Source organism: Cladophialophora immunda (genome assembly GCF_000835495.1).
Source record: "Cladophialophora immunda strain CBS 83496 unplaced genomic scaffold supercont1.5, whole genome shotgun sequence".
NCBI classification, from domain to species: Eukaryota; Fungi; Ascomycota; class Eurotiomycetes; order Chaetothyriales; family Herpotrichiellaceae; genus Cladophialophora; species Cladophialophora immunda.
Genome location: NW_015622545.1, coordinates 3,650,344 through 3,670,497, shown reverse-complemented (window position 1 = coordinate 3,670,497; position 20,154 = coordinate 3,650,344). Strand labels below are relative to the sequence as shown.

At 53.8% G+C, this 20,154-nt stretch overlaps 8 protein-coding genes across 9 annotated transcripts; 5 read left to right on the top strand and 3 right to left on the bottom strand.

Annotated features, from left to right (window-relative positions):
* The first annotated feature begins 396 nt into the window (after nt 1–396).
* Nucleotides 397–3,000, top strand: PV07_09400 (uncharacterized protein). The gene is made up of 5 exons (XM_016396655.1): nt 397–948; nt 1,007–1,186; nt 1,238–1,381; nt 1,476–2,417; nt 2,526–3,000. The coding sequence occupies exons 1-5, from the start codon at nt 726–728 to the stop codon at nt 2,681–2,683; spliced, it is 1,647 nt and encodes a 548-aa protein (XP_016246511.1). The 5' UTR covers nt 397–725; the 3' UTR covers nt 2,684–3,000.
* Nucleotides 3,001–3,107: 107 nt separating this feature from the next.
* Nucleotides 3,108–4,552, bottom strand: PV07_09399 (uncharacterized protein). The gene is made up of 2 exons (XM_016396654.1): nt 4,118–4,552; nt 3,108–4,040 (listed from the first exon to the last, which is right to left on the bottom strand). Exons 1-2 carry the CDS (start codon nt 4,190–4,192, stop codon nt 3,513–3,515), a joined length of 603 nt encoding a protein of 200 aa, XP_016246510.1. The 5' UTR covers nt 4,193–4,552; the 3' UTR covers nt 3,108–3,512.
* Nucleotides 4,553–5,143: 591 nt separating this feature from the next.
* On the top strand, nt 5,144–5,838 carry PV07_09398 (uncharacterized protein; the record flags this gene model as incomplete). Its single annotated transcript, XM_016396653.1, has 3 exons — nt 5,144–5,360; nt 5,446–5,729; nt 5,785–5,838. The coding sequence occupies 3 exons, from the start codon at nt 5,144–5,146 to the stop codon at nt 5,836–5,838; spliced, it is 555 nt and encodes a 184-aa protein (XP_016246509.1).
* Nucleotides 5,839–7,389: 1,551 nt separating this feature from the next.
* Nucleotides 7,390–8,217, top strand: PV07_09397 (uncharacterized protein; the record flags this gene model as incomplete). Its single annotated transcript, XM_016396652.1, has 1 exon — nt 7,390–8,217. One exon carries the CDS (start codon nt 7,390–7,392, stop codon nt 8,215–8,217), a length of 828 nt encoding a protein of 275 aa, XP_016246508.1.
* Nucleotides 8,218–9,097: 880 nt separating this feature from the next.
* Nucleotides 9,098–10,657, top strand: PV07_09396. 2 transcript variants are annotated; one of them, XM_016396650.1, is made up of 5 exons: nt 9,098–9,363; nt 9,423–9,433; nt 9,509–9,741; nt 9,802–10,416; nt 10,476–10,657. In XM_016396650.1, exons 1-5 carry the CDS (start codon nt 9,225–9,227, stop codon nt 10,588–10,590), a joined length of 1,113 nt encoding a protein of 370 aa, XP_016246506.1. In that variant the 5' UTR covers nt 9,098–9,224; the 3' UTR covers nt 10,591–10,657. The 2 variants fall into 2 exon arrangements, with proteins under 2 accessions (XP_016246506.1, XP_016246507.1); XM_016396651.1 differs by having other exon boundaries at nt 9,423–9,741.
* Nucleotides 10,658–10,794: 137 nt separating this feature from the next.
* On the top strand, nt 10,795–15,340 carry PV07_09395 (uncharacterized protein). Its single transcript, XM_016396649.1, has one exon. The coding sequence runs from the start codon at nt 10,945–10,947 to the stop codon at nt 14,935–14,937; it is 3,993 nt and encodes a 1,330-aa protein (XP_016246505.1). The 5' UTR covers nt 10,795–10,944; the 3' UTR covers nt 14,938–15,340.
* Nucleotides 15,341–15,780: 440 nt separating this feature from the next.
* On the bottom strand, nt 15,781–18,980 carry PV07_09394 (uncharacterized protein). Its single transcript, XM_016396648.1, has 3 exons — nt 16,853–18,980; nt 16,435–16,798; nt 15,781–16,379 (listed from the first exon to the last, which is right to left on the bottom strand). The coding sequence occupies exons 1-3, from the start codon at nt 17,197–17,199 to the stop codon at nt 15,948–15,950; spliced, it is 1,143 nt and encodes a 380-aa protein (XP_016246504.1). The 5' UTR covers nt 17,200–18,980; the 3' UTR covers nt 15,781–15,947.
* Nucleotides 18,981–19,551: 571 nt separating this feature from the next.
* On the bottom strand, nt 19,552–20,071 carry PV07_09393 (uncharacterized protein; the record flags this gene model as incomplete). The annotated part of the gene is made up of 2 exons (XM_016396647.1): nt 19,721–20,071; nt 19,552–19,654 (listed from the first exon to the last, which is right to left on the bottom strand). The coding sequence occupies exons 1-2, from the start codon at nt 20,023–20,025 to the stop codon at nt 19,552–19,554; spliced, it is 408 nt and encodes a 135-aa protein (XP_016246503.1). The 5' UTR covers nt 20,026–20,071.
* Nucleotides 20,072–20,154: the final 83 nt, after the last annotated feature.

Genomic DNA, 20,154 nt, shown 5'->3' with positions numbered 1-20,154 from the left:
TTTTCGGCGCAGATGAGTTTAAAGGCTTCCGGAGCATCAGTGCACGGCATTTAGAGATCCTCCTCTGCCGACGCTATCCGCATCCAGCACGGAGCTCGAGCAAGCGTCCTTGGCTGTCTTTTACCCTGCTTGGCTCTTGCATTGAGGCTAAATGGCCTATCCCTTAAGCCTTCCATCGTCTTGTCCGGACCATACAGCCAGAAGCATACAGGTCCAAGATCTGCCGCTCGGTCTATCCTGGTTGGAGATTGGAAATATGTGGCTTGAGGCGCTGGGGTCACCGTCGGTTGCCATTCAACCGCACCATGAGCCAAGGGCTTCCGGGCTGACTGTCAACCTCTACCAGAGCTCCTGTGCGAGGCTGTCGCTTGTGGATGTAACCAGATCCATTGGTTACGGACGAGGATCGACGACCGCTGCCTTGTCAGAACCCACCGCGACCGACCCCAGATTCCCATTTCTCCACCTCGCAGCTCCACTCTCCATACACATTTTCTCCTTCCTGTGCCATTACCAGGTGTTGCTGCATTTCTTGGGGTCTCCAACTAGGGTGATATAGGTTACAAGCGAGGATAAATTTGCCTTCCTCATGTCGTGGTCGCGGCTGTTCCTCGGAGGTGGTCTCCAAAGAATAGAAATAAGAGCTAGGACTCCCCTCGGCCACCTTTGGGGGAAAGAGTGGTCTGCTCTTACTGTCAGTATTGGAAACTAACATTGTGCTCATTATGGCGACTACCAAGATATTCAAGCCCGCCACCCATGAGGTCGGCGCCTCCGACCCCATCCTCACCCGTATCGCCGAGGAAGACAAAGTGCCCTGGTATCGCAAACGGAACCTGCGATATCTCTACTTCATGCTCTTCCCAACATGTATGGGCATTGAGTTGACTTCTGGATTTGACTCGCAAATGATCAATGCCCTACAGATTGTCCCGTCTTGGATTGAATGTACACCTCCTCCCAGACCGGTGTGCAACAAGAAACGTGCTAATCTATTTGGTCGCAGACTTTGGTGACCCTGAGGGCTCTCTGAAAGGCATCATTGCCGCGGCTTATTCGCTTGGTGCCATCTGCTCTCTACCTTTCATTCCGATTGTCAACGAGAAACTGGGACGAAGAGGATCCATCTTCCTTGGTTCGCTCATCATGGTCGTCGGCGCCCTCATCCAAGGGTTTGCGCGAAATGGTCCGTCCTGAGTCTATGGCTCGGTGGTTTTATGCTAATCTTGAGCTTCAGTTGGCATGTACATCGCTGCCCGTCTGATTCTGGGTTTTGGGATACCGACTTGCATTGTCTCTGGCTCTGCCCTGATTGGTGAACTCGGGTATCCCAAGGAACGACCCGTTTTGACGTCTTTGTTCAATGTATCCTATTTCATAGGTAAGTGTCTTTCCAGATGAGAGTCTTCTGGTGTTTTCTGTCAATGAGAGACCTGAAAGATTGGTTGGCGTTGCTGATAGGTCGAAACTGGCAGGTCAAATCGCTGCCGCTGGCATCACTTTCGGGACAAACAGCATCGCAAGCAATTGGGCCTGGCGAATCCCTTCTCTTCTGCAAATGGCTCCGTCGTTGTTACAAATCTGCTGCGTCTATTTTTTGCCAGAGAGCCCACGTTGGTTGATCACCAAGGACCGCTCTGAAGAGGCGTACGACATCCTGGTAAAATATCATGCCGAAGGTGACCGGGATTCTGAATTCGTGCGCGCTGAAATGGCTCAAATGCAGACCACCATCCGCCTGGAGCTGGAAGCATCGAGGAAATCTTGGTTGTCCGTCGTCCATTCTCCAGGTATGCGCCGACGCGTCTTCATCTCCTCTTTCCTCGGGCTATTCACCCAATGGTCGGGCAACACATTAATCTCATATTACCTCGGCGACCTGCTGGCCATGATCGGCCACACGGACAGCATCTTCAAACAGAAAATCAACCTTGGCAACTCGTGTTGGTCCCTCGTCTGTGCGTTCACCGCCGCAATGCTAGTGACCCGCTTCAAGCGCCGGACCATGTATCTTACCTGCACGTGCAGCTTACTCGTCGTCTACATTTGCTGGACTGTGACGATGCAGCAATCAATATCGGCTGTCGAGGCCGGTCGGACCAACGCAGCCGCAGGCACTGCGACAATCTTCTTCATCTTCCTCTATGCGCCTTGCTACAACATCGGCTACAACGCCCTGACGTACACCTACCTCGTGGAGCTCTGGCCGTATGCGGAACGATCTCGCGGAATCTCCGTGTTCCAACTGTTCGGCAGACTGGCCGGGTTCTTCACCACGTTTGTGAACCCCATTGGCCTACAGAACATCAGCTGGAAATGGCTGATTACGTACTGTTGCTGGCTGGCCTTTGAGATCTGTTTCGTGTGGTTCTTCTTCCCCGAGACGGCAGGGAGGACGCTGGAGGAGCTGGCCTTTTGTAAGTGTCACCCACCCTTCTTGCCCAGTCCTGGTCTCCTCTTCTCTCCTCTATTTTGTTCTTGAGCCCGGGACATCGTGGAGTCTTCACGCTAACATCTTTCGATAGTGTTCGAGGACAAGGCTCTCGCCGACCAAGCCGTCGTGGCTGTCGAGAAGGTCGTGCACCACGAAGACATGGACCCGGTGGCTATGGACGTGAAGAGCGCCGAGATCGGGCACGCCGAGATCGTGGAGGCAGTTGGCGAGAAGCCGAGCAAGGTGTAGTGGCCAGTGCACTCGCAAGTCGGTCCTCCCTTACTCTGGCTGTTGCAGCGAGGGACCGTCCTCATTGGGAAGATAAGAATGGACGTCAAGGTGCGGGACAAAGCAAGGGAACAAAAGCCGAAATGCTTGAGGAATGATGCGGTTGGGAAGTTCATACGCATATGTGTGCGCGAGAACAGACTGGGGACAGAATTGCGGTTATGCAGAAGCGGTGGGAATGAGCAGAGACGAAGAGAGATACGGATACTCACTCGTCGCACTGTCTCGACGTACTGCAGCATCTGTTCTGGATGTAGTTCGCAATATACCAAGTGTATGTCATTCACTATTAATATTTGCATCGTGCACAGGTAGGTGTGAGAGCCACTTTGACCCTTGCCTGCCGGCTGCATTGTCCAAGTGCGACGCACTCGTACATAATGGCTACGGAGCACTCGGTACACAGGGCTCACTGACGATATAGGGTGCAAACATCCAACATGGCGAAGTTCCTTAATTTTAAATTCTCTTTCTTATTGTTAACTATTTCCGCCTCGCGAGAGAGAAATGCTGTGCACTTTCCTGGCCCCCTTCCGCTGCCTCATTGCCGCCGTCATCAATACCCTCGCGAATAGCGTCGTCTGAGCATCCAAGCGATCCGCCCGCAAAACCAGCCCGCTGCATCGCTAATACATCGAAATAACCCAAGCGGCCGAGTCCCCTCCGGCCTATATTGGCAGCAAAATAAAGAAGGAGATTCGTGAGTTTTAGTTTTGGAGTCAGTCCACCTCTTCTGTGACTCGCGTCGATCGTTATCAGTTGCACAAGAGTTGGAACCTGTCTATTGCCCTCAAACGACGTATCGGTGGCGGCTGCTGCTCCTTCTCGATCCAGAACGAGAGTGCCCTCGTCGGCTGCTGTGGCGCGATCGCCTGACCTCCTTTGTGACGACCACCCTCTCGTGCCGGTGGAGGAAGAGAGCCAGGACGAAAGTGAAGAAGAAGAGGATGGTATTCATGATGCCCAAGGCCCAGGAGGCCTTCAGCATCGAGCAATTCTTGTTGAGATGTAACGCCCATGACGAACCGCTATTCCGTCCGTAGTAGCCAAAGGGACCGAGGTTGATGAAGATGGACCCGGACGTGAAGTTGGAGCAGTCGGCGTCGTCGATGCCTCTGAGTTCGACATCGGCGGCGATGAAAGCGCCCACGAAGCAAAGATCGACGAATGCGACGAAGAGGGCAGACCGACGGGTTGAGCCGAGACGGAGGAGGGTCACCAGGGCCCAAGCGCAGGCCAGGACCGAGACAATGAACAACGTCAGGATGAAGGACGGAGTCAATTGGTTGTTGTCATCGAAGCCGTCGACGAACCATGCCTAGGGAGGGTCTTGGTCAGTTGAGGTCTACCTTGGACTGGTACTTGGGTACCATGGGGGAAATGACAGGGTCGTACCAGCATGCCAATGACAGGAATTAATGTGACAATCTCCACGAATCTCCAGAAGCAAAAGAGCAGCCCTCCGAGCATCTTGTCTCGCAGCGGTGTACTAGATCACACACTGACTTTGTAGGTGGTGGTCGACTCTGTGACGGCGAGGGCCTCGCAAACGGGCACAGGCGGTGGTGCCTTCGTCACCCGATTATCCAATGCGTGCGGAGTCACGCTGATTGGCGAGCGCAAGTTTGGAAGCAAAGTCCTCGAAAGGATGCGATTCGCGCAGAAACAGGGATTCGTGGAAGAAATTCCAGCTCCGGATAGGATATACACGAGAGTGCGAAAGAAGGCTTTGGAGAAATAAGAGAGGTAAGAAAAGTAAGTCGAAGCAAAGAAAGAGGAGGCTGGGGGAGGCGAGTTATCATGGGCCGGCGACGAGGGCGTGGTGAAGGCTTCAAGCGGGCGTCCTTTATCACTCCACAGGGAAGCAGAATCGCAGTGGCTGGGCACTGGGCTTTGGGCTTTGGGCTTTGGGCTTTGGGCACTGGGCTGAAGCTCTCGGCCTACGCAGGTCCACATCGTCATCGCACATGAGAGCTTCTCCAAAGGCGCAGATGGAGTTCGGCAACCTGCTTCCCTCTGGCTGCGATTGGTGGCTTTCTCCCTCTGCCGCAGGTTCCTTTTTGCTGGCTTCTTCCTACTTTTCTCGTCGTCTCTGACATTGGGATGCTGCAAATCTGGGAACGAAGCTTGAACCACCAAATGCTCACGCCCATCCCACCCTGATCGGCGCCTGTCAGAAGCATGTCTGTTGCAGCTCGCATATTTGTACATCAGTGTCACTGACAACACCTCTCGCCCGTGCCGCATGCAACTTTGAATCATGCAATGGCATGATCGCCCGACATCCCTCTCGTCCTCCAACGTCTTCCTACATCCCTAGGCCGGCGTCCTCCAGATCCTCAATCTCTCCGTATGCTCATCCTAGTCGGACCGTTGGACTTGGGAATATTGTAAGAAATCGTGCAAAGCCCAGTCATACAAATGGCCAAGGAGGCGCAAGAAGCAGACGGTGATCAGCAGCATGGTCATCTCCCTACCGCGGGAGAGGTGCTTGCCAATCCCTCTGACCAAGAAGCCCTGGAGCTTGGCTCGCGGCTGACAGCAACAACCACAAACCAGAGCAGCTCAAGGGCGTCTCGATGGTGGAAGAGACATGTCTCTATGAGCGTCCCTCATGTTGCCTGCCGTGACCACTTGGGTAAGGATACGTGCTGGATGCAGCCGCCGAGATGATTCGTCTCCCATCACTTGTCCGACTTTCACAACTAACTCGGCCGCAATAGCAAACGAAAGGACGTTTCTTGGTTACCTGCGCACAGCTCAGGCATTTGCTATGGTAGGGGTGGTCATTGCCCAATTCTTTCGACTAAATCACAGTCTCCATCCGAATACAAACTTGGGCTTCTTTGTCGTCGGCGTCCCCTTGTCCTGCGTTTGCCATGGCTCTGCCATTCTGATATCCGGTCTTGGAGCCCTCCGATTTATTCGGTGTCAAAAGGCGATGGCTCGTGGTTATGCTCTATCCGGTGGGTGGGAGATGACGTGTATCGGGATGCTGACCACTCTTGTAAGTACAACTGCCGTTATTACAATATGTGGCGTGTCTGCTAACATGACCCCAGATTCTTCTCAGCATCTTTCTCCTGACGCTGATTATAAGCATCGAGAAAGGTTGATCGAAATCAGGATTACATTCGGAAATCCCACCCAAAGACTCAGCATGATGACGAGAGGTTCAAGAAGTGTTCATCCAAGAGAAAAGAACCCTCCGGTAAGGGTTTCCGGCACAGAGCTTCCACGGCTTTCGGTCCCGGGAACTATCCAGACCTACTTGGTGCCTCTTCGGAGCCATGACTTCTTTCTGGATCGTGTGTACGCTTGCCTTGGCTGCTGCAGAAGCACGGACGCAGGGCTATTGCTCTTTTCTACACGCCACTCCACTCCTCAACCACTGAACTATGCGGCAGCGGAAGACCCAAGGGCTACACTAGAGTGCGGCAGCGCAACGCGTGACCACCGTTTCCCGGATGGCCACTCGAAAGACCTCATTCCTACGAAGTGGATGCAATACAGAGTTTGTGGTAATAACATGGATAAGTGGGCTTTCGCTCAGCTCTATAGTTCCGGACGCAAGTTCCACATCACCAAGCCAATGTGCTCAGAGAACCAAGCGGACAGAGGGGAGCTAGATGTCCACATCGTGCCAGATGGAGCAGCTGCAACCCTAATACAGTGAACATGTTCGCACTATGTCATCAGATGCACCTTCTACGATGCTGGGGAAGACGGAACTAGCGATGCCTATCCACCTTTCAGAGCGCGAAATCCCCGGAAAGGCAATCCCCGGAACGGTGTTTGACACTCGCTTCTATCGCCTTGATCGCCCTCTATCAGCGTTGTTGTCTCACAAGGATCGAAATCCATCAGCTCTTCCACTTTGGTTCATGACTCTGTCATCATCTATCGGACCATGGCCATTCCCACTCATCAACTGAGTCTGCCTTGTCATGGGCAAAATGCCTGACATTTGGGAAGGGTGGTTCCGGAAGTGGTCGCTGAGGCGTTCTGCGCGGGTTATCCCTTTGGGCGTTGCCCACCAACCGAGGGCCAGGCAATATCATCTGCAACCGCAAACTTGACCCATTAACTCCCTGCACCTGGACTTGTCAACGACTGCTTCCGGGCATAAGCCGTCTCGCTAATCCTCTCTATGGGCCTGCGGCACACCCGGGTGCGACCAATGGATATCCAACAGAAGCGCCGGGCAGGGTCGTCACGTGACCCCATCTCCTCCTTGGCCCCATGTCCATCTCCTCCGCTAATGGGTGCACTTGCATTCCCAATCGTGGTATCTGAGGTCGATGGAGGACAGTAAGTACACTAGAGCAGCTTGGAAGGTTTGTTTGTGGCTCGGACTGTGGTAAGTGGCCTTGCTGGGGGGTTGGACAGACCTGAAAGTTTGCCTTTCTCCCATGGCGGAGCATCAAAATGCTGCGTCTAGACGTGCACAGTATCCCCACGCCATTTGTGTTCGTCCATGGATGGCGGTGCTCTTGTCCCTTATCATCAAGGCAATAGTTCAGCAGTCACTAATGACCTCTGAACCCTTGTGCGACCTTCTGGTCCATGCATTTGCCCTGCTTCGCCCAGTGCGGACAAAGTCATATATGGGCCAGACTTGCTCTTAAAGGACGCCGACTTTCGCTCTCCAGCTTCTTTTCTCAAAAATGTCTATTCCTACTGAACAGTTTTCGCAACTTGCTTTTTCCGAAGACAATCCCCACCCACAGCCGCTGGAGGAGATGCGGTTCGACGACACGCCCTTGGAGGAGAGGAAGATCCTAGTCAGGGATATCGTTTCCTCGTTTGACGCCTACTCCCTGCCGGCAGAGTTCAAGCCCGACGTCTACGAGAGAATAACCGAGGAGCAAGCCAGAAGAGCGCCCACTGAATGGACCATACGAGATGACTTACATGCTACTCTGATGCAGTGGGGGTCCCACGACGAGACTGCGTGGACGCTGCTGCGTAGAATTGCTCCCCGAGACCGGACTCTTGGGTTTGGACAAAAGTTGCGGAGACGATTCAACGAGCAGTTCGCCCGGTATGATGACAAAGTGAACCATCCACGTAGGATGACAGCGGCAGAACTACGGACAGAGATCACTGGGATATGCAGCCAGCTTCAAACCCTTGCTCGTGCTGCCACCGCCGAGGTGGGCCGACATAACATCACGATGGTGTTGCTCGAAGCTTTGAGAAAGGTCTGTGACAGGGACGACGAGGTTGAACCTGCTCGACGCAGCGGACGCTTGTCAATGGAAGGTGCCGCTGCTGGGGGTGCTGCTCCGGTGCCGACTCTTTACCGCAGCCTCATCCAGGATGTCTCGACGGATTTCATGCTCGATGCCCTTGACATTATTGGGGAGAAGTGGCCAAGGTCGTTGACCACTCGCGAGGCCAGGGAACAATTGTCAAGGATCAACGCGATCCTGCAGGACAAGGCTGCTCCACACGATTACCAAACCAGGTTACAGGCTCTTCTTGCAGAGTAGCCTCTGGCATGCTATCTCACCTCGGCTTGCAAGGGAGGGTTTCGCCTGAGATGGGTTCCGGTGGAAAGGATGAGATTGTCAATTCCCATTGTTTCTCTCGTGTTTTCCTACGTTGCTGACTGTGGATGGTGTGGGCAATGCATTTGATATTTCCATCCAGCGTTCGATTGTCATGCTTATTGGCACTGGTGCAGTAATGCTGCTGGGACGGTGGTGCTTGTTTCCGCTCTGTGTTTCCTGATAGATTTTGCGAGGTCGATTGCGTGTCATTGGCAAGCGGTCGACTCGATATTTGATGCAAAGAATTGGTAGCCATGATAAGGAGGACAGTTGCTGACACGACGTCTGTTTGCACTGCATTTTTGCCACTTTGGTGCCACTGGTTCGGCGAATCTTCGCGCCGGACTGAGTCGTGCTTTGGTACTCGTCATTATTGATCGCGGGGTATCGTGACAACCCACTTGGTGGTGGTGGTGATGCTATACGAGGCCTGTGCATGGGGAAATGTCACCCCCACACAACTCCGAGGTTCCTGTCCCTCGGCCGGACCTTGGAGCTGCGAGCTGGGACCTGGGGGGGCCTCTGGACAGCTTCCGTAGGATTCTCGCGACGTCGTGACAACGAGTCTAGGTAGGGGCAATGTGGCAAGTTGGCTATAGGGAAATGGGGCCCACTGACTCGACCGAGTCGAAGATAGCAGCCAAAGTCGATAACGTGCGGAAGAGGCACAAGGACAAGAGCGCGATGGAGGGATCTGCCTCGACCAGCCCCGCAACAAGTTCCGCGTGTGCATAGCTTCACAGACGAAGGATGGTCCAGACACTTGCAAATGCACGCTGCTACCCCTCTCCAGAAGACGCGTCCGCTCGACCCTTTAAAGATCTTGGGCCATGGCCGCGGCACAAGTCCTTTCTCTTTTCTCCCTGCGCGTCTTTGCTGACTGACTTCTCTTGAATCTTCTCTCAATCCTCCTTAGCAAGTCCTTGCTCTTTGTGTAGCTTCTCAACATGGCGAGTGTTCAGGTTCCTTCCAGGCACAAGGCCTTGGTATATGACAACCCGGGCAGCATTTCCACCAAGATCGAGGAGATCGAGACCCCTAAACCTGGCGTTGGCGAGGTGTTGGTGAACTTGACACATTCAGGAGGTAAGCGTCTCCTCCTCACTGGCGCAGGAGAGAACAATGGCACTGACCCTGCCACATAGTCTGCCACTCGGTAAGCGCTCGGTGTTGGTGATTTGACCGACGAAAGAGGATCATGTTGACCCTAACGCTTCCATTTGCCACACAGGACATGGGTGTTATGTGCAACGCATGGTCATGGCTTCCTGCTCCCACACAGAAAGGCCAAGTGGGTGGGCATGAAGGCGTCGGCGCCGTTGCTGCCCTAGGACCGGGCGCGGAGACTTCTGGTCTGAAGATTGGTGATCGCGTGGGTATCAAGTGGATTGCCTCTGCTTGCGGGAACTGTGTGCCTTGCCTAGTTGGCGCAGATGCCTCCTGTACCTCCGCGAAGGTCTCAGGGTATGTTTGTGCATTTCCACACCACCGGGGGAACACCGCAATGCTAACACCCCGGATTAGGTACTATTTCCCAGGAACATTCCAACAATATGCCATTGCCCCGGCCCATTATGTCACTCCCATTCCAGACGCACTCCCGAGTGACATGGCAGCGCCCATGCTGTGCGGTGGTGTCACGGTCTACACCGCTTTGAAGAAGCTGATAGACCAAGGGGTCCGCCCAGGAGACTGGGTCGTCATCCCTGGTGGCGGGGGTGGGCTTGGTCACCTGGCCCTGCAAATCGGCTCTCGAGGAATGGGTTTCCGCATGATCGGAATTGACATGGGTGCAAAAGAGAAGTTGGTCAAGGAATGCGGCGCCGAAGTGTTCCTGGACTTGTCCAAATACAGTCGGGACGACGAGGGAACCAAGAAATTGGTCGAAGATGTCAAGGCTGCCACAGGGGGTGGTGCTGCGGGCGTCGTGGTCTGCACAGCGAGCAACGCCGCTTATGCCCAAGGCTTGAGCTTCCTCAGATTCAGAGGCACGTTGGTGTGCGTGGGTGTGCCCGAGGGTGCTGCAGTGCCAATCGCCACCGCGAACCCAGCAACCATCTTGGCCTCGGAATTGAAGATTGTCGGCAGCGCGGTCGGCAACAGAAAGGATGCGATTGAGACCCTGGATATGGCGGCGAGGTGAGTCCATGTCCTTGTTTGATGTCTACACAAGTCATGTTTGCTGACACTGAGCACAGGGGTACCGTCAAGACGCATTTCGAGGTCCAGCCGATGAGCAAGTTGACCGAGACTTTTGAGAGGATGGACAAGGGCGAGTTACAGGGGAGAGTCGTTCTCGACCTGAGCGGGTGATTGAGCACAAAAGCGAAGACAGGGAAATATAGGCTGTCGCATAGGAACAAATGCAACTTCTCACAAGCTTCGTAGGCTGCGTTTAGAGTGTGTCGTATTCGTGTTCTTCTCGACTGGGGTTGTGCGGCTGAGATTGTCTTGCGCAAGGCTGAGTTTCCAGCCTTCTCGCCTGCCTGCGCCCCCAAGAAACTACAACTGCGCCCGCGCATGATGTATCTGGCTAGGCAAGCATCGTTTCCCAACACGCTCAGTCATTGTCACATCCCCCTACAGACCCGAATCATCGCGGCACAACCGGCGGCTGTGACCTCCTCGATGGTCCGCGGGACGCCGTTGTGATCTTGTATCGAGGCAATGAACCCCTACAATCAGCAGCCATACGGGTTTCCGCAGCAAACACCAGGCCCGCCACAACCGCCATGGCAAGCACCTCCTCGAAGACAAGGATGGGGAGACCCCAGACTCCACGGGCAGCAGCAACCAACCTCTCCAGTATCTCCCTATCATCCTACCGCACCCTCGTCGAATGCGTTTGGACCTCCCCTCCCACCTCCTCCGCCGTCTCAATACCCTCCGCCGCAGCAGTTTGATACACACCAGTGGGGAGTCCGATATAACCAGGGATTGGGCCCGCAGAATCAGAATCAACATCAGGAACCCAAACCTGCTTTGCCGCCGCGTCCTTCCTCTGCCGCGGGTAGGATAAGCCCGCAGCCTCATCAGACAGGCTATTCGCAGCAGCCACCACCGGCAGCATCACAACAGCAGTATCCGACATCGTGGAATGACCCCTATCACCCAAGCACGTCTGTACCACCTCCCCCACCTCCCCGACCGGCTGAGTACCAGGCCCAGATACAAGCCGCCCATCATGGTCGAACGGGAACTCCCCATCAAGAATATTCTCTTCAGCCTCCTTCCCATCACTACGATCCTCCGGCACCGCAGCAGAACGCATGGAACACACAACATGGACAGCCAGTGGAGCCACCGTATCACCCAACACCGCCTCCGCAACAGATGTCAGGCGTATTGGACGGTCCATTGGTGTCCCCAATCGATTCCACGAGTGGTTATTGGGGCAGTGGTCACCAGGCGCATTCGAGTACAAGCCAAGCTCCCGGCCACTACAATCCTCCTGCTGCGATTCAGAATCCAGACGTCAAGCCTGCATTCTCTCAGGCATTAGGGTTCGGCGGGCCTTCTGATTGGGAACACTACGATCCGAATGCGCCTCCCCCAGAGCAAACACCGACGAGCCCTCCGCCGAATAATCTATATCAGGGCCCCATCTCCCCTCCTCAGACACACGCAACCCTACCTGCTGCGTATCAGACTCCGAAGCCAGAGCCTATTCTCCCGACCCATGCCGTTGAGATTGGCATTGCCAGTCCAGTGACACCGCGGAAGGACTCGCGGGCTCAACCTCCTCCGGTGGTCGACAGCGCTCCATCTCCGCCGTCACAACCTGCTGATGAGAGACCTTCGTCTGCTGGCCAATATAGCGGCGATGTTTCCGCGCGTTCTGACAGCCTCAATGGAACAGGGAATATCGACAGCGTCATTCAAGCATGGAATGCCCCCTTGAAAGTCCGCTCTGCCCAAGACTCGACGCCGAGACCCGAATCTCGTGCATCTGCTCCGCGGGTTACATCTCCGGAGCCAGGGCTCTCCCCAGTTAACGTAAAAGTGGTTGATCCCTACGCTGATCTAGAGCCGGAGTTCAAAGCATCACTGAAGAGATACGCGGCGATGCTGCGAAAGGAGGCAGAAGCCGAGACTGATGACGAGAAATTCGAGGTCTTCCAGAGCTTTGTAACCAAGGAGCTGAGGCTGAGGAGTCTGCTTTACGGGGTTGAGTTGAAGAAGGAAGCAGCCAAAGAGGTCAAGAAGGCGGCCAGTTTGGCAGATATCCAGGCTATTTTGCCGTCTTCCACAATTCCCTCCAGCGTGACGAGTAAAGGTCCTGATCGAGGTAACGAGTCAGTCGACAGACTATCTGAGCCGGTAGCAGCACCGTTGCTAGCCCGGCAATCACAAACACAACCGTCGATCAACACGATACCAGAACCCGCCCAAGCGCATGTTGTGCAAAAGGAACAACCGAAGCCCGACATTCCCAAGCCTGCAGAGGCCGTCACTCCTGCTCCAGAGCCGCCAGCTACAGTAATCGTGGAAGGCCGTCCAAAATCGAAGGATGGCCCTCATGTTATGATTCCAGTGTCGAGCCAGGACGAAGCTTATAGTCCTGGCGGACGGCCATTGATGACAAAAGCTGCGCCTGGCGGTGAGGAAGCCTACAGTCCTGGGGGTCGCCCAGTTGTGACGAAACCGACAGACGGCAATGGAGAAGCATATAGCCCCGGCGGTCGTCCACTCGCTGGCAAACCCGTTGCGGCTGCAACAAAGAAGCCTTCCTCTATCAGCACGATCGTTCCACAGCAGCTTCGCCAACATTCAGAAGATATGATGTCGCCCAGCAATAACGCCCCCATGGTCATCGAAGACTATGCAACCCCTGAGCCAGCCTCACCAAGCATGAACGCCCCAATAGTGGTAATGCCCGAGACTCCACAGGCTCAAGCTTCACCAGGACGGCCGTCTCAAGGTAACGGTAGCAAGCCGATCGTGCCTATCAAATTCGAGCCTCCTCGTCCCGCTTACACGCCATTTCGCTACAGCACAGGTGTCCAGGAAGAGAAGAACAAGACCCTACAACCAGCAGACCAAGCATACTCCTCGCTACGAAATTCGGTGGCTGATTCAGGTCGTTTGATGGCTCAAGACACGGCATTCCTAGCGCCTGTTAGGCCAACCTCCGCCAGCGGCAAAAAGGAACATGAAGAGGCATTCATCGGCTTGATTAGAAAGCAAAGTATGGCCGTGAGACAGAAGAACCTTGGATCAGGCCCTGGGCTCCCCCCTCCAGCTATCAGGCCAGGCAGTGAGCCTAAGTCCACCACCTCCCTTAGGCAGGAACCGCCACTAGTTATGCGTGTTGGGACTCCTGCTACAGTGTCGATCAAACCACAACAGGCGCCGGTGGATCCCCTCAAAGCAGCTGTGACTGCGCTTCGTTCCCTATTACCAACCGCAACAGACATATTTTCCCCTATTGAGGCCAATCCCGAACATCCGAAACTCCAACTCATCAAGTCCAAGATCGACTCCATCCCTGACGCTTTCTCCTTCATCCACGACTCAGTTGTGGAGTGGGATCGCACCAACCGACTTGTCCGCAAAGAACAGGAGGCTGAACGACAGGCCCGGCAAGAAGAATCTGAAGGACACATTGATGCGCTCTTCAATGACAATGAGATTGGATATGCAGATATTGGGGAATTAGAGGCGGAATTCAAACTTAAGGAAGCCGAGAGACGGTTCGACGAGGATCAAGCAGAGTTGGAAAGCTTCACGAGCCAAGTTTTCGTGGTAGTGACGGAGCGATTGCAGAAAGAAATTACGGAGCTGATGACCGCGTATACCATGGCGATTGACTTACTTGATATCGACAGTTTGGCGGTGTCTCGCTGCTTCAAAGCCAATGATAGGAGGAGTGCAGTGAGGATGACCGAGGTCATGTCGTACGTCCTCACCTTGTTCAACAAGATCGAGATCCGACATAACAAAGTGGCCGAGGCGCATGTGGAGCGTGAGAGACGTCGCAAACACCTTGAACTCACTGTTTTATACACCAACGGCGACGTGCAAGGCGTGAAGAAACTGGAGAAGGAATATGCAGTGGCGGAGAAGATGGCTGTCCTGCACGAGGCAAGGGGCCGCGACACCAGGGCGAACAAACTGATGGATTCGTTCGATCGTGCCACCGTCCGCGGGCTCGGCGATAACCAGGTCTTCACGGATGAGGTCTTCAGCAGGCTTCAGGACATCAAGAAGGCAATCAACGCCGGGGCAATTCAGAACGAGAAAGAGAGGCTGTACGAACCCGATGGCGCAAGGGATACACTCTCACTCGCTCAAAACGCACTGGACACCGTCGTGGCTGATTCTCGGCGATTACTGGCGCTCTCGAATGAGGCAGACGTGTTGCTCAACGACTCGGACTACAACGTATCGGTCGCGGAGGCGCGGGTAGCCAATGCAGACAAACCGACATATGCGAACCTTGAGAGTGAGAAGGCCAAAGAGGACGCGAAGTTGATTGAAGAGATGAATGTGCGGATCAGCAGTGTCACTAAGGGGCCGCAGGAGGGCATCTCTTTGATCCGCGAGATGATTGACCAGATCGGAGATGATCCGGCACATCAGGAAAGGATCAAAAAAGCCTTGGAGGCGGCGAAGATGAGAAATGCGAATGGAGCGACGGGGGCGAATGACGGAGGGTGATGTTGAGAGGGGGAGGGAGCATGGGGAAAGCATTTGGTGTCTGTGATTGTTGTATACTCGCACGTGGTTGGACATTTTGCATGTCTCAAAGCACGATTCTTGGATTCTATATGGGTGGTATATTTTCCGAACAAGACAAGTCCATTTATAGCCTCTTGCAGGAGTAGTCTGGAGGATAAGAGGGTGGCACCGCGAGCGTGGCTTTGGGCCTTGTGAGATGTTGGCTTCTTGATAAGACAGTCAGCTGGCACGAATCTCGCTACGCCAACACAGACACTGTTGCTCCCTCGTACGACTCAGAGAAGCCGTTGGCCAATGAAGAGACTCGTTGTCCAGATATCGAGCCCCCCGGTTGCGTGTGATATCTGGCCCTGCTGGGAAATCTGTGCGTCCAGGAAGATAACCGCTGATGATGATGGTGAAAGATTTGTGATGGTCGCAGACGCCACGCATGTGCATGACTGAGAAGCCATGATCCTGGGCAATGGCCTGGTTTCCAGTTCTTCTTTGGTACGACTACTTCCTCCTCTCCTTCTATCATCACCACCTCTTCACCTCCGCCTCACTCATGGTCTTCGAAGTCAGGGCCCGAGATATTCGAGTCGTCAGCAAAAGTGTCGACATTAACGACTCCTCCAGATCTTCAAGTGTGAGAGAAGAGACGACTTATCGCCGCTGGAAATGACAATACGCATCGTGAAGAGCTCAATTGGGGCCAAAAGGAGGAAGACACATGGGACAGGGACGAGAGGACAACCGGGTCTACTCAGTCAAGTGGATGCTCTATATTTCTCAAGCACCGACGATGTGTATCTACTTCGACCGAAGGACTCGCTGAATGTCACAGGCACAATTGTCACTGGCTTGTCGAGAATACTGTGTCCCAGCAGCTCCGGCCCTCAGACCAGCTCACGCCCACTCAATACAGTCTTGAAAAAGGAAACTCGTGTCCCGTCCGTCGTTGCTCAGAATAATCCTTCTGCAGTGCCTTGGACCCTCCCACTGTCCATCTACAGCTTGGGCTTCTTGCGGTATTTCGAAATCAAGTCGTCGCTGAACAGGTGGTTTTCACCGCCCAGCATGCCAGCAGTCACCATTTCATCGTCAACAAGCTCTCGCAGCATCGAGTCCAGAAAGCTCCTCTGCTCCCTGATGAATGCCTTGGTAGCCTGGGTGTCGAAGCGACGAGCGCGCTTGCCGTCCCTGATTTCCTTCAAGTGTGCTCGAACACGCTCCTCCAACATCTCGAATCGATATTCGGCATACTGTGAGTAGAGCTCCCTGAGGTCGGAGATGGGGCGCACCGTGGTAAGTACCGTGTCGTCCTTGATGAATGCCGACTTGGGCCGGAACGAGGTCACCATGGAGATGCGTTCCGCGGTACCCAACGCACGCAAGGCTTGGTGCTCGATGTAGCGACCTTGAAGGACGATGGCATTGCCCTGCATCATGGTGAGTCGACGTCATGGCGATAGGATGGCCCGTTTGGTGACTTACCATTGCAGGACCACGGACTTTCATGATCTCTCCGGTACCCGTCCTCAATGCCGTCTCACCGCCAATCATGTTGGTGCAATCACTGAGCATCGTCACGCAAACAAAGGGATAGCTGTCGGTGTGCCAGTCGACGATGGGTTGATCGTCTTCATACGGACATCCCGAAACGCCTTCGTCGGCTTCTCGATGAGATTTCTCCTCCAAAGCCTGTTTGACTGCTTCTATTTGTTCCGTGGTGTTGCGGGAAATGTTGATATGAGCAATCTCAAGGTCCATGGCGGGGACCAGTTCGACACCGGCGATCTTGGACACAATCGAGAGGACCGCGGGGCTTCGCCAGGCATCATATACAAATGGCGCATACCTATTTTCATTCATCAGCACGACGTCCAGAGACGATGCTCAAGGATGAACTCACTCGGGGGCAAATCCTCGCAGCTGACAGTGGGCAAGTTCGCTGGAGTACTTGCAGTTGTCCCAAACTGGCTTGCTGAGGACTTCGGCTCTCATCTGCTGAATGGCCTCCTCTGTGAAAAGGGGGAAAGGCTCTGAAACAGCGTTCGGCGAGACACCCTGTTCATCGAATCCAATCTCCTTCATGGTCCAGACCTTGCTTGGGGGCTGATAGTTGAGATGCTTCTCTGGGTCGAAGGTGGGTCCTTTCGGGGTTTTGGGTGCCATGTTGCTGAGGTGCGAGCTTGATCTCTTTCTCTTCACGGTGCCAAAAGCGGATGATTCAGGAGCAAGAACGTCTGCTGAAGCCATTGCGCTTGATATCGATTATATACTTTGGAAAAGGACTAGCAACAAAGCAGGGACGTGTGTTGACGACTGTACAGTGCTCACGGGACAAGCAAAGGAACCAGATGGTTGCTATCCGTCAACAAAAGACAAAGGTCAACAAACGGTTGAGGATCGTGGGGGCGTTTGTATGGTCAAACAAGTGACAAAACTTATACCAAAGCCCCTTTAAGTCACTCTCCAGCAAACGTCACCCTTCCTAGGTAAGGTGAATGTGGCTCCACGCAGCGTCGAAGAGACCAGACCGCACGTCAGATGCTACTGTGAGTCCGGATGAGGGTTGAATAGAGGAAATCCTTCATACAGTCGATTACTAGCCCATGGAATCAGAATCAGAAACTGCAGGCAGGTACAGAAATGAACACTCCACCAGATAGGGGGATGACGGAAAGACACCGTTCTGGATTGTGAGAAGCAAGACATCCAACTGCAGGTCAACAACTGTCCGCGGCGTCACAATTCGCTCACAAGTTGGCCGTCTTATCAGCCGGCCAACTGCCCTTATCACCTATCTGCCTATCGGGGAAGGCTTGACCTTGACTTGCTCAACATGTGTGGACGGTGGATGGCTCATGGGAGCCAGGCTATTGAAAGGCGCCCTCTGGCGAAAGCTGGGGCATGATGTCTGCGAAAGAGGTTGTGGAGACCTTCAGAACGCCATCACCACATATGACAGCTCATCTTTCTGATGGATGGAAATTGTTGCTTTGTTTGGATTAAAATCACTGCCCATTGCCCGCTCCATTTCTCTCCTGCGCGCTCGGTGACGGTCCTGAATCCTGTCGACTTTCACATGTGTGGACGTACAGCTGTCGATTTTTCTGCCCGGCCACACCGAGGCGACTGCGGATGTTCCTCCGCCCAACGGTGCTGGGAACGGTGTGAGCAGACAATGCATATGACATGTTTACATCACCTGGCTACGTGTTTCGTGGATCACGAAGGGGAAGAAGACGGCGGGTAGGTGTCAATTTAAGGGACCATAGCCGCCAATATGTCTGGTGAGGCAGCCCAGTTTTATGTCGGTGTGACTCGTGAACCTCCCTGAAAGGGTTCCCATTATTCATGCCGCAGCCAACAGTACACGAAGGGGGTTCCGACAATGCATCATCGCTTGTTGAACTCGATGGTTGTGGACAACCCCGCCGTAAGGTGGTGGATGGATCTGTTGACCAGAAATGGCATCGTGCCGGGATGGGCATCCAGCGGTGTTTGGGACCTGTTTGGCCAGTCAAGAAGTGTCCACTTCCGAGAGCTATCCTTGATCTTGAACACATCCCTGCTGATCATTGTGGTGGTGGTTCTAGATTACAGGATCCAGCCATCACGAGGAATCGAGGTCCAGCAGTGTTGGTTGCACGTCGATATCGTTTGGTCGAGCGATCGACGTCAAAATGTCCTTTGTTCTTGTGTTCAACATTGGCGCAGACGGCGAACCAGGGGTGGATGGAAAGGAGCCATCCGGGGCAGTGAGGGCGTTTCTCCCTTCCGAATCCGGTACTGTTCGAACAAGGAGCTGGTACAGGTCCGTCGTCACATTTGGCGATGAGCAGCGATGTTGTTCGTTGACGAGGCAATGGTCAGCCCGAGAAGGATGAGATTCGAGCCGAGGAGAGGTTCATCTCCCATCTCAACGACCCACACATAGGTTGAAGAACGAAGGATGGGGACACTGGCTCGTAAAGGAAAGAGGCTCACTGAAGCTGGCGGACAAGTGAGCGCAAGCAGCATGCGGCTGGCTGGCGATAGACTGCGCTTGAAGGGTGGAGGGGTAAAAAATAAAATATGTTTGAGGGGATGCCTTATCGATAACGCCGCCCGGCAAGAGCTTCCCTGTTCAGGGGAACAAGGTTAGTGTCGCCTGTGCCTCACTAAGGCCGTCAGCCCAGTTGGTGGCACAAGAGTCGCAGGCTCGCAGCCATCAGTGACCGCCGCTTTGCACCCAAAGAGAAGTAAAAACTGCACCGAGCTCACGTGCGACTCACCAGGCCGTGCTGTGACCCAATAGAGGAACATGATGAATTCTACAGGGTCCTGGGGCCCGTCTAACTATATACGTTCGAATAATTAACAAAGGGGTCTCGGCGCTAGTAACACTAGCGCGAACAGTCAATACATCTCTCTCGGCAGTCTGCCAGTCACACAAATAAAACTGACTCTCCCCTCAATTTGTTTGTTGTTTCTTTCTCTATCCTGGACCTTCAATTGCTGTCATCATGGCGCCGGTCTGCAAGTTCTTCTTGCTCAACAAATGTGCTCGTGGCAGTCAATGCAACTTCGAGCATACCTTAAGGAACGATCCTAAGTGAGCCTTATCTACCTATACCCAATTAGGTACTCCGAGTCCTCCGAACAGAGCGGTTGCGGAATGGCAAAAGAAGTTCTGTTCGGCTTGCCACGTAGGTATTCTGAACTCGAGCTGTATTATCATGATTGATATTAGAATTAGTATAGTAATGTGAGAATGACCCAGGGTGATACATACTTTACAGAGATCATAGTAAGAAGGTCTTGACGCATAGCTGCCATGTCTTGACGTATAGCTGCGAGCTCTTGACGAGTAGCTGCGCCATCTTGTTGAATAGCTGCGATGGCTTGTTGAGTAGCTGCGCTATCTTGACGAATAGCTGCAATGGCTTGTTGAGTAGCTGCGCCTTCTTGACGAAGAGCTCGTAGCTCAGCTAGAATTTCTTGACCGTCGCGGATTCCTGGTAGATTTTGTGCTTTTTTGATGTCATCACCAATGAGATTAAAATCTGGCTGCGGACCGAGAGGGTTTTGGTTCGCCATCGTCGCGGCGGCGGCGGTGGTAGTGGTGGTAGTAGTAGTAGTGGTGGTGGTAGTAGTAGTAGTGGTGGTGGTAGTAGTAGTAGTGGTGGTGGTAGTAGTGGTGGTGGTAGTAGTAGTAGTGGTGGTGGT

What these genes read in the sequence shown, in the direction of transcription:
- PV07_09400 (XM_016396655.1), top strand. Translation starts at nt 726, where the DNA reads ATGGCGACTACCAAGATATTCAAGCCCGCCACCCATGAGGTCGGCGCC. An exon ending in CCAAGGGTTTGCGCGAAATG is followed by an intron (nt 1,187 to 1,237) that starts GTCCGTCCTGAG and finishes CTTGAGCTTCAG; the next exon opens with TTGGCATGTACATCGCTGCC. An exon ending in CAATGTATCCTATTTCATAG is followed by an intron (nt 1,382 to 1,475) that starts GTAAGTGTCTTT and finishes CGAAACTGGCAG; the next exon opens with GTCAAATCGCTGCCGCTGGC.
- PV07_09399 (XM_016396654.1), bottom strand. Translation starts at nt 4,192, where the DNA reads ATGCTCGGAGGGCTGCTCTTTTGCTTCTGGAGATTCGTGGAGATTGTC. An exon ending in TTCCTGTCATTGGCATGCTG is followed by an intron (nt 4,041 to 4,117) that starts GTACGACCCTGT and finishes GACCCTCCCTAG; the next exon opens with GCATGGTTCGTCGACGGCTT.
- PV07_09396 (XM_016396650.1), top strand. Translation starts at nt 9,225, where the DNA reads ATGGCGAGTGTTCAGGTTCCTTCCAGGCACAAGGCCTTGGTATATGAC. An exon ending in ACCTCCGCGAAGGTCTCAGG is followed by an intron (nt 9,742 to 9,801) that starts GTATGTTTGTGC and finishes ACCCCGGATTAG; the next exon opens with GTACTATTTCCCAGGAACAT. An exon ending in ACCCTGGATATGGCGGCGAG is followed by an intron (nt 10,417 to 10,475) that starts GTGAGTCCATGT and finishes CACTGAGCACAG; the next exon opens with GGGTACCGTCAAGACGCATT.
- PV07_09395 (XM_016396649.1), top strand. Translation starts at nt 10,945, where the DNA reads ATGAACCCCTACAATCAGCAGCCATACGGGTTTCCGCAGCAAACACCA.
- PV07_09394 (XM_016396648.1), bottom strand. Translation starts at nt 17,199, where the DNA reads ATGGCTTCAGCAGACGTTCTTGCTCCTGAATCATCCGCTTTTGGCACC. An exon ending in CTGCGAGGATTTGCCCCCGA is followed by an intron (nt 16,799 to 16,852) that starts GTGAGTTCATCC and finishes GAATGAAAATAG; the next exon opens with GTATGCGCCATTTGTATATG. An exon ending in AAGTCCGTGGTCCTGCAATG is followed by an intron (nt 16,380 to 16,434) that starts GTAAGTCACCAA and finishes ACCATGATGCAG; the next exon opens with GGCAATGCCATCGTCCTTCA.